Here is an 11015-nt window from a genome sequence, read left to right on the forward strand (position 1 = left end):
GATTAAATAAAGATTTCATAGGACTCCCCTTTCTGACTTGACTGTGTAATGAGAGCGAACAGGGTGACTAAGCACAACAAACCTGTGTATATATGGAAGTCGCAGCTGCTTACTGCTCTGCTCAAAATGAGAATTTCATGTTTCACCTGCTTAGGAGGCAGAATAAGTTTTGATTTACCTTCTTTTTTCTTTTTTTTTTTTTTAGAGGGATGTCTTTTTATTCTGGTTGGAGGAGAAACCTCTTCCAGAAGTGAAAGGGCTAGGAAAATTGAAATACATCTGTTCTCTTGCACTGTTTTAAGAATGTGTGTGTACAAGTTTGGGATGGTTTTTTATCACTGATAATGGTGAATTGTTCACAGAGGTGCTGACAATCTCATGGTATTTTCCCTGCTTTTCAGGCTGAACATCTGACCAGCTGCTACTGGGGAGGAAACAGCAACGCCACTGACCGGCATGATCCCAGCCTGCCTTACCTGGAGCAGTACCGCATTGACTTCGAGCAGTTCAAGGGCATGTTCGCCCTCCTCTTTCCCTGGGCATGTGGAACTCACTCGGATATCCTGGCTGCCCGCTTGTTCAGGCTGCTTGATGAAAATGGAGACTTGCTCATCAACTTCCGGGAATTCGTCTCTGGGCTAAGTAAGGAGGGTTCACGGCACCTCCAAAATAGTGTGACCAAAATGGTTTGTTCTGAAGGGGATCCCGTCCTTCAGAAACACAGATCTTATATTAGCTATCAGATAATGAGTTTAACATATGCTAATTTGCATAAGTTACTTTTCTGTTGAGTTCGTGTTATCATGCCTGTGACGGTGGTTCCCACTGGGGTTTAGGCTGGTCTCAGTAGCTGCATCTGCATTAGCCAGTGGTGTATCACACTGGGAGAAGGACGACACCTGAACTGCACATCCATTAGGATCTGAAGATTTCCCTGACTACTAACTCTCAGTGCAAAAATGGACCACAATTTGTGTGCTTAGTGGTGTTATTACTCCTAGTGAGAGTATTTCCTTTGGAAAAGCCTTTTGTATGTTCTTGTGTAGTGTTCCTTTCTCAGTGACACTGCATTTCATTGTATGTTCCTTAAGCTTTCCCTGAAAGACAGGAATTTTTACCATTTGTTAGTGCTTCTGGAAAGAGGAGAGAGGCAGCATTTGTTCGTGGAGAAGATTCTTGAGAAATTTGTGTGAATATGTAAGGGGCAGGGAAAGGATAGAGTGAGGATGCTGGTTTTGCCCCTGAATAAAAGTCCTTCTCTTTAGAAATCTGCTGATGTGGCACGTAGGCGTGTTCCTGCGTGAGGGGAAGATAACACACCCCACGGTATTTGCAGTGGGAGGTACTACCTGTATTCCTTCTGAAATCAGCAAGCAAGGCTGCAGACTGAGAGCGGGATGGAAGTCACCTGAAAAGGAGAAAGTGGAGGTGCGGGTCAGAGAAGGAGGCTGAGTGTTGGTAGTGAAGGTTATAGCCCATGCAAGTCTTGAAGAAGCCAGATTTCAGGACATGAAAGTCAGTATCACCACACAGGGAATGTGCAAGCCCTAGGAATAACATGAGGAAGCAAAGATGAGGCAGGAGCTGGCCACTCCTATATTTTTAAATATAGCAGGAATTGTTTCCTGTAAGTGATCAACATCTCACCATCTATCATGTATTTCATGGCATCCTGACATTTCCTTCAGCTTTACATTTTGATCCTTTTTGAGAGAGAAAAGGTTTCCCAATCTGGCTTTTAGCAACTCTTTGTAAGACTATGCTTAAATGTTAGGGCTCCAAATACAGCCTTGCATTAAAACCTCTGTACAGTGATGGTAACACCTGCTCTCTTGCAGGTACAAAATAGCTATGTGACAGTAAAGCTGGTTGCACACCTCCCCTTCACACCACCCAAAAACCCCAGTGATGCAGCAATTTGTATTTGAGGGACTGTCTGCCAGGTAACACTCAACGGCCTTTTGATGACCCATGAATTAACTATTCCTGCTGTTAACAGAGTGCTGTTAATATCAATAAACCAGTTTTTGACTGAGACAGCATTTTTTGGAACCAATAATGAGTAATAAGAACAGCGGCCAATGTTGACCACTGTGAACAGAAATTAATATAAAGTGGACAAATGTGGCTATAAACCAACATGACTGAATTAAAATCTTGAATGAGTGAAATAATCAAAACTGCTAGTTCTGCAAACCCACATTTTTTCAGAAACTAAGCCCAGTGTGGTGTAGCTTGAAAACTTTTTTTTCTAAAAAAAGTCAACCCTGCTGACCCCTTTTGTTTAAGAAGCACATGAATGGTAGAAAGGGCAACACAGTCAACAGAAACAACACTGGATCTCTTTGAGCATATTTCACCATGCCCTGGGACTTTTAATAATTCCACAAACATCAGCTGCTTCAGTCTGCCTCACCAGCCCAATATGCTTTGGCTAGGAAAGTATCTTATATGACAAGTATGTTTTGTTGGAGCAAGATGCATCTGCTCAGCAGATGCCTGTGTCACCTTTTCCTTGTGGCTGTCCTGGCAAGCATGGGCAGAGGATGGGCATTCTGGAGGTGATCTGTGGGCACTGCCCTCTTGCTTCTTACTGAGTCCAAACAGCAGAATTGAACTCTGGCCCTGATTACTCAAGTCTGTCTTTCCTAAAGGAAGTGTCCTTATCCAAGTACTTTCTAGGTATGGCCCATTTTGGAGGCTGCTTGTTGTCATCTGAAGCAGCCATGGCACCAGAAGCATTTCTGTTTCACACCTCTCTCTTTCAGTAGTGGTATTCCATGTAACCATAAGGATTTGTTCCCTCAAAACCTCTCATTGGTGCCACTGACTTCTTCTAGGAGCTCCATGAAGAGGAGATATCAAAGGGTGGTGCTGTGATCTCATGGCCCTTTCTTCTGTGTCAGCCTGAAATCCTTGGGATATGAGAGTGCTGTAACTGCAACTGGAAATCTCTATTTCCTTTTCACTGTCCCTGCAGCAAATAGCTCAAAAACTTCCTACTTCAGGTGCCTCTAAGGCCTCAGCTGAGGAAAGATGGAACAACCTGGCATATTCTTCTGTACATTTACTCTGTGTTGTGTTACTGCAAGTTCAGCTAAAGGAGTGATCTTGATTAGTTTGCCTAAGGAGTTGTGCTGCTCAAAAGGGTTTTTCAGCCTTGGTTATGAGCTGTTATTCACCTGCACCCCTGTACCACACTGAATTAGAGCATGACAGTTGTTGACTCTGCTTCCTAGTAAGCTGGAGAGATTTCTACACGGACTCAAAGTGGTCTCCTGCCTCCCATCATGTTTTTGCAATACTCCCTTTTCAGAACGTGCAGCTCTCCCACTTCTTCAGTGGCTGCTGCTGACTGCAGCACTCATCACAGCCTCCTGCAAAAGTCAGCACCATGAAAACCGTGTCTTGCAAGGAGTACCTGAGTGTATTTTTCTTTTTGAAAACACTTTTTCTTCAACCACAGATTGTGGAAGCACGTTCAGAAAGCAGAGTGTTAACCTCACCACTTCTCCAATGCTTTCAGGGAGCTGAATGCTGTACAAACACTGCACCCCTCTACCTGTGGTCAAGAGAGGGGCAACTGCAGCCACCACTTTTGTGTTGCTGTGTTGTCCTCTGCTGGACCTGCTCCAGGAGCTCCATGTCTCTCGTGTACGGAGGAGCCCACAACTGGACACAGCTCTCCAGGTGTGGCCTCAGTAGGACTGAGTGGAGGGGCAGGATCACTTCCCTTGACCTGCTGGCAATGCTCTCCGTAATTTTGAGAGGGAAAGAAAGGGCCTGACATTAGGAAGCACGCACAGATTTGTCTCAGGTGAAAAGCAGTAGCAACTGAGCTTTTTCAGTTCTCATCTGGGGACAGAGAGAGGAGCAAGCAGCCTACATGTGTCACCCTGTGCCCCGGTGACTGCTTCCCTTGCTGTTGCTGGAGGATGCAGAACTGCAGGCAATTCCATGCTTTGGTTATTTCAGGTTGCCTTTAGCAGTGGGGCACTCACGTGGTACCTGGAGCCATAAGCTAAGGCATGGTTTCGATACAAGGGAAAGCATTATCTGCATGGCGTGGTGCACCAGAGAGGAACATAACAAGGTTTTGTGCTTAAAACACCAAGCTGAAAGCAAAATGGCTCATGTAGATGTGCCCAATCCTTTGGCCTAATATCAGTATTTATTGTAGCATTCAGCTTTACAAGAGACTGTGATTGCTTGGATTTGCCAAACCACACATTGTAGTTTGCACATAGCAGAGGCAAGTTGACACAGTCATCTATAAAGCAAAATAAATCCCTGCATAACCTAATTATTGAAGGTTAATTCATTTGTTTATGAATAACGTGTCACAACAAGTGAGATTTAATAAGAAGTCTGATTATCAGTTATTTCATTACTTTAAAATTAACTACTATCCATTTAATTAATTGGAAGGAGGGGCTACAATAGGCAGCTTGGATTTCATACAGCTAATTATAGTGTAAGCCAGAAAGGAATAGGGATAAGTCACTAGAAAGTGTTGCCTGAACATCAGTTTAGCCCATGGCTAAGCTGTGATAGATGCTGTTTACTTGAATTTCTCTCTTTTTTCAGTAAATATCTTATTGCTCTGAGTCTTGTGATGTTTTTATTCGATCCTCAGATTAGAAAGTTTGAAGTCCACACAAAAAGGTCTTTTTAACTTTCAGCTGGAGGCCTTTCTGGGGTGATATTGCCATGACCATAGCTTATTTTTGAGCACTATAAAATAGGCATTCAATGAAGGACCCATGGTTGAAATACAGAATTCAGGGTAAATTGGTCTGCGTTCTCTTGCTATTTCTACTGCAGACTGTATAATCTTACATATCAAGTGACTGCCTTATGATTTTGGTCTGTGAAGGGACTGCAGTGCTTACCAGAGTAAATGTAGCGGCTTCTAAACCAAAATATTGCAGCAATAGTAAATAAAATGGCATTGAATGCTGAGTATTAATGTACTGTATGTAATGCTGTTTAGGTGCAGCATGCCATGGAGATCTTACAGAGAAGCTGAAGCTACTGTATAAAATGCATGTTTTGCCTGGTAAGTAAATGATGTTAAAATAGCTGTTGTCTTGTTGAGAACAGGAATTTGGAGCAGAGTTGTTTATGACTAGTTTTCCCAATTAAAAATTAATTTGTTGGAACTATTGTAGCTGTTTATGCAGCAGTAAAATAAAGAGCTTTTACCATAACCAGACAGAGATTTGAAAAGTCTGAAAGCACCCGCACAGCCCTCTATTGCTCCAACCACACACAGGCCATTTATATGTGTCTTCTGCCTGTTGATCTGGGGCTGGTGATATCCCCCATGCATAAATACAGTGTTCTTCAACCTTTGTTACCATAATAATGCACTTTATTTAATATCAAAGCTAGCTTGAAATGTTCCTGCATGCCCTGGTTCCTCGTTTCTGTCCCCAGGCTTTGTTCTTGGTTTCCCCTCTGGGCTGACACAACTATTTGCAGAGGGAAGCTCCAGATGGTTTCATAGATGTGTTTTCCAGGGAGCTGTACAAACTTGGACTCAGCTAAGTGAGAGAGGCAGATTAGGGTGGAGAGGGGACGAAAACATCTCAAAACAATTTTGCCTCTGAAGAAAATGATATCCTGGAACCGTATCCTCTCTGTCTTGTCACGAAAGTGCCGTAAAGAACCTATTGCTGTCCTCACTGAACCTGCAATTTTAAGTATGTTGCAACTGCTTGGGTGGTTTAAGTCTTGTGTCCATTTACATGCTCTGGTAAAGATGTCTAAAGGCTTTAGGAGAACATTCCCCTTCATGTGCTTTGAGCATGAGTCCCTGATTGCTCCCAGCTGGCTTTGCTTGGAGGTAGGCTTGAGTAATTCATTAATTAAACAGGGAAAAAAAAGCTTTAAATACTTTAAAAAAATATTGAACTATAGCAGATCTCTTTTTAAAAATGCAGTTTCTGGTATTTGGGGACTGGTAAGCTCATAACAAATCATGACAGACTGTTTCCAGCTGGAAAGGAGTTGATACCCTGCTTAGGACACGCTGAGCTACACAGAAGAAAGTAATGGAAGTAGACATGGGAAGATGGGTAAGCCAACCTCTGAGGGTAGGCAGCTCCTTTTTAGACAGTATTGGATACTGGGGAGAAGACAGTTCAGGTCCAGCTGTTCATTTCCTGCGAGCTGAAAAGAGATGATTCCTGGTCCATCACATCCTCACACTTTTACTTCTAGAAACATCAATGGAAATATCTTTTTGTTTTTAATTAAAGGGCGGAATTGTTAATGAAATATATTTACTATATTCCTTAGATCCATCCCCTGAGCAAGAAGAGCCAGACTCTGCTTTTGAAGCCACTCAGTACTTTTTTGAAGACATCACACCAGAGTGTACGCACGGTAGGCATCTTTTGTCTCGGACATGAAAAGGTGAGGTAATGCATTTCAAACAACATATGCTACTTTTTAATTGGGTTAAACTTTGCAAGTGAAGTGTTCCCTGTAAAAGGAAGTATGAAGTATTTGTATATATTTTATATCCTTAGAGGTGCAGGCATGTTTACACCACAAGCCACCCTGGATTGTGCATTGCAGAAGTACTTGCAGAATAATGTCATCAAGTGTGTTGTAATAGATGTAGTTTTGTGATAAGTCCAGCATATATGTGTTGATGGAGAATAAGAATAGATATATTGGCTTTCACGATATGTTTGGATCAGAACTTAAAATATTCTATGAAACTGAGACCAAAAGATACATCAAAATGTAGTTCAGCAGTTTGAAATCTTTTCGTGCCCTGATGAGAGGCAGTGTCTCGTTACTGCTGCCTTAAATGGCATTATCTGTCTTGAGATATGAGTTTCTCTCTGATTCAAGGAAAATATTCTTCAGGTTACAAGGGGGAGGAAGGTTGTTTGAAAATATAGGTAGGAGTTTAATAGACTGGAAATGGCAATTTTAAGTCCTGAGAGAAAAGAGAAGGTGCATTAATATAATCACCAAACATACATCATGCTAGAATTTGTCTGTGTTGTGGTAACACAGGCTAATCATTGTACTACACAAACAAAATTTAAGATGGTTCAAGGCTTATTAGTGATATTATAAATTAAATATGTCAGCAGGTTTAAGAATAAGCAAAAATCATCATTTGTTCCTATCATTTTTACTCTGCATTTTCTGCAGTGTAAACATTTTCTTATTTTGCACTGTACACATGAAAACTATGTATGTATCTAAAACCACGCTGATCTCTCTCTCCCCCTGCCCCTCCACTTCCTAGTTGTTGGCCTAGACAGCAGGAACAAACAAGGAGTAGATGATGGGTTTGTTACAGTGAGTCTGAAAACAGACAAAGGTATGCATGGTGTCTCCGTGTGAGTTACATCTTTCATTTCTTGCAAAGATGCTCCTTTTGAACATGGAAAAAAAGTATTAATTTAAGGTTTCTTCATGGACTTTTTCCTGCATATATGGGTAATTTGTTGCCAATAGGCAAGAAGAGCTCACAAGAGAATCGAAATTACCTGAGAATGTGGAGCCAAGAGAATAAATCCAAAGCCAAAAACGCAAAGGATTTACCCAAGCTGAATCAGGTACTTCTGTTGACAGTTACTTATTTTTCATTAGCGTTAAACTTTCTTCACATATGTATAAATATTCAGTTAACACTGAACAAAGGTTTTATTTTGAGGCAGATACTTTTTTACCACAGAACAGCAGTCAGCTGATTACAGAAGTTAGTTATTTTCAAAATATTGTAACTGGAATTCAGCTCCCAAAACATCCCAAAAATGAGACACGCACATATAGGAATGATAACATTAATTTGATCTCTAGACAAAGGGTGATGTGACATTGAATATCGCCAGCTAGCTAATAATGTCTGATACGCATAAACTGAAAGAAGCATTTTATGTTTTGTGATTTATACTGCCAGTTTCATTCCCCTCAGATCCACAGCTGCTAAGGAGTAGGAGACCCATTGGGATAGCTGTTCCCTCCAGAGCATGTAGGGAAGGTTTATTCTCTGTAGAACAATGATTCTTACTTAAGGTAGCCCTGAGCAAATCTCCTTCCTGTTTAATTCATGAGTTTTGAATTTCTAGTCTTGCATCCAACTAAGTTACCCCTGTCAGTTAAAGAGTGCTGCAGGTCTTGTTTAATTTTTCATTACTTCTCATTAGTTTTAGCAGACCCCTAGTTATACTTAGCATGATTCCTACAAGAAAATCCACCAAAATGAATGCTAAGTGTCTCACTGCTCACCCTCTGTTGCCCCCCTGTGGCTGCAGAGAATTATATTTGTCATATGATGGATGAAACATCCAGTGGTTTATTCTAAATAGCTTTGAGACAGGCAACACATCTGACTGCCCAGTCACAGAAAATGCTTTCTAGACTTCACCCAGGTTATTCCCAATTTTAGTTTAATCACACAAACTGTTGTCATGCCTCAATTCCAGACTTTTAAAACTGATTTAGTAGACGTCAGCCTGATTTGTTTCCTGCTGTCATTAGTGTTTCCTCCCTCCGTGTTCAGGGGCAGTTCATTGAGCTGTGCAAGACGATGTACAACATGTTCAGTGAGGACCCCAACGAGCAGGACCTGTACCACGCCACCGCTGCTGTGACCAGCTTGCTTTTGGAGATCGGTGAAGTGGGCAAGCTCTTCAGCGTGCAGCCCGCCAGCGAGGCAGACAGCAGCAGCAACAGCTGCAGCAAAGCTCTGCAGAGCGAGCTGTTTCAGAAGAAAGAGCATCAGCAGTACCCCCTGGAGCAGCACAAGCCGCTCCAAAGCAGCGAGGAGGAGGCCGTTTGCCCCGACAGCGCCCTGGGCATGCAGATGGAAGACATTAAGCTGGACGACTCCTCTCCCAGGGACAACGGGGCCTGTTCCTCCATGCTCATTTCCGACGATGACACGAAAGACGACAGTTCCATGTCCTCCTACTCGGTGCTGAGCGCGGGCTCGCACGAGGAGGAGAAGCTGCACTGCGAGGACATCGGTGAGGACACCGTTCTGGTGCGGAGCAACCACAGCGCCGCTCTCCACAGGAGCACGAGCATCGACAGGGACTGGGCCATCACCTTTGAGCAATTTTTAGCCTCCCTTTTGACTGAGCCAGCGCTGGTGAGGTACTTTGACAAGCCTGTGTCCATGATGGCTAGGATTACCAATGCTAAAAACGTAAGGATGAGGGGTAGACCCGTAACCTCGGCCAGTGACTATGAAATCTCTACTATGTCGGGATAAAAGGCAGTCGGGGTTTTTATTTTCTTTTTTTTTTTCTTACTCTGTATTTATTAGTACCTGGCACAGGCCCTGGTATTTTCAGAACATGATTGTTTTCACTAATGTGAAAATGTTGGGGTGCAGACTTAACTATCTTGAAGTATAATCACTCTTTCTGTGGGAAATGTTACACAAATGCAAATTTTATTCAAAATACAGAAAAAAAAATAACGGTTGTCAGTGAAGTGTGTGTATTATTAATCTTGCTGTCAATATATAATGGTAAAGATAAGTTCTGAATTTCTAAATGTAACCTTAATGCCAATATTTATGTGCATTTTTAAAATAGACATATATAGAGATCTGGTTCTTGGGGAAAAAAAATCAACCTAAAATTTAAAGGGATGCTGTCAACCTGAAAAGGACCTCAGGTGAAATTAAGTTCCAGGCAACATTCCTGAAGGATAATTTTATTTCCTATAATTTTTTTCAAAGAGGTTTCTAATGTATGCTTCAATTTTATTTTTTTGAATATATGAAAGACCACTTCAGTGACACCTGCCTGGCTCCTAACTTCCTCTGCCTGAGACTGGTATGCTCAAGTAAAAGTAGAAGTCCATCCCAAACCTAGCTGGCACATCAGGCAAATGTGGATAAATGTGATGGTTTCTGCTCTGATGGAAGGCAGAGCCCTTTTGCCTTTCCCTGGGTTCAGCTTGGTAGAGAGAGCCCTTTCCCAGCTGCAGCCACCAAAGAAAGATTTCCAGCATGACCCTACCCAGAGCTGTGTTCCTAACTGGTGGATTTGGAAGCTTTGCTGATGTGCTCCAAAGACAGTATATGCAGGTCCCAGAACAGATTGGTAGTCTCTTTTTAAAATTTGAAATCTGTTTTTAAAAGTTTAAAAAAAATATATATATATATCTACTTCTAAGGCTGATCTACAGCAAATATAGCTTAGCTCTTAAAACTAACCATTACCACCAACCTATTATATCCTTGTTAGATTAAGAAAATGAAAGCCTGTATTGCATAAGTCTTTATTTACTACAGTGTAAAGTAGCAGTAATGAAAAAAAATCTGCAAGATAATGTAACTGAATGTTTAAGTCTTACTGAGAACACTGTCACTTTATATAAAATGAATAGTATCCTGTACTGACTTACTGAATAATATGTTCAAATGAAAACTGGAGCACCTGCACTTTGAATCCTTGCTTTTTTTATACAGAAATTCAGGATTTTTTTTAAATTTTGTTAGCTGTTTTTTAATTGATATTTGTTCCGTTCAGGATCATGCCTACATGCCTAATCTTTATTTGCTGTTTTGAGAATATTTTCTGTAGAATACTGTTGATTTTTTTATACTCCTGTATAATATTGCATCCATGTAACTTGCAGGTTTTTTTAGCACAAGCTATGTTTAATTCCTTTGTTTTAAAAGACTGCTTTTAAACTGTCGGATGAAGTGGTTTTTAACCACAAATAGGTAATGTGAACAAATAAAGTACACTCTGCACATATTTGATTTTTAACTATTAAAAGTCATGCTAGAGAGAAAAGCAGGTGGTTGTGGTTTATTACACAGACAAATTCAAGTATGTATACATGTAACAGTATGAAAAAGCACTATGGTCTGTGTACCAGACTATGTGGATTAGTTTACATGTGAATAATGATATTCATTCAAATAATGACATTAATTTGAAGCCATAATTACCATTTTGAAGACTATGGCTTTGTTTTAACTTAAGATGCTGAGGCCAGAGTGGGGTGCTTTATTGTAATGC

The 11015-nt window shown here is 41.2% G+C and overlaps 1 protein-coding gene across 1 annotated transcript in view; it reads left to right on the forward strand.

Moving 5' to 3' along the window:
- TBC1D9 (TBC1 domain family member 9) overlaps positions 1 to 10781 on the forward strand; it is a 53594-nt gene extending 42813 nt beyond the window's left edge. The window contains exons 16-21 of the mRNA XM_027652665.1: positions 402 to 642; positions 4994 to 5059; positions 6304 to 6390; positions 7274 to 7348; positions 7486 to 7586; positions 8534 to 10781. Coding sequence (XP_027508466.1) covers positions 402 to 642; positions 4994 to 5059; positions 6304 to 6390; positions 7274 to 7348; positions 7486 to 7586; positions 8534 to 9247 — 1284 coding nt within the window. The 3' untranslated portion in view covers positions 9248 to 10781. The remainder of the gene's footprint in view (positions 1 to 401; positions 643 to 4993; positions 5060 to 6303; positions 6391 to 7273; positions 7349 to 7485; positions 7587 to 8533) is intronic.
- Positions 10782 to 11015: the final 234 nt, after the last annotated feature.

This window comes from Corapipo altera, unplaced genomic scaffold, assembly GCF_003945725.1.
Source record: "Corapipo altera isolate COAL_440 unplaced genomic scaffold, ASM394572v1 69, whole genome shotgun sequence".
NCBI classification, from domain to species: Eukaryota; Metazoa; Chordata; class Aves; order Passeriformes; family Pipridae; genus Corapipo; species Corapipo altera.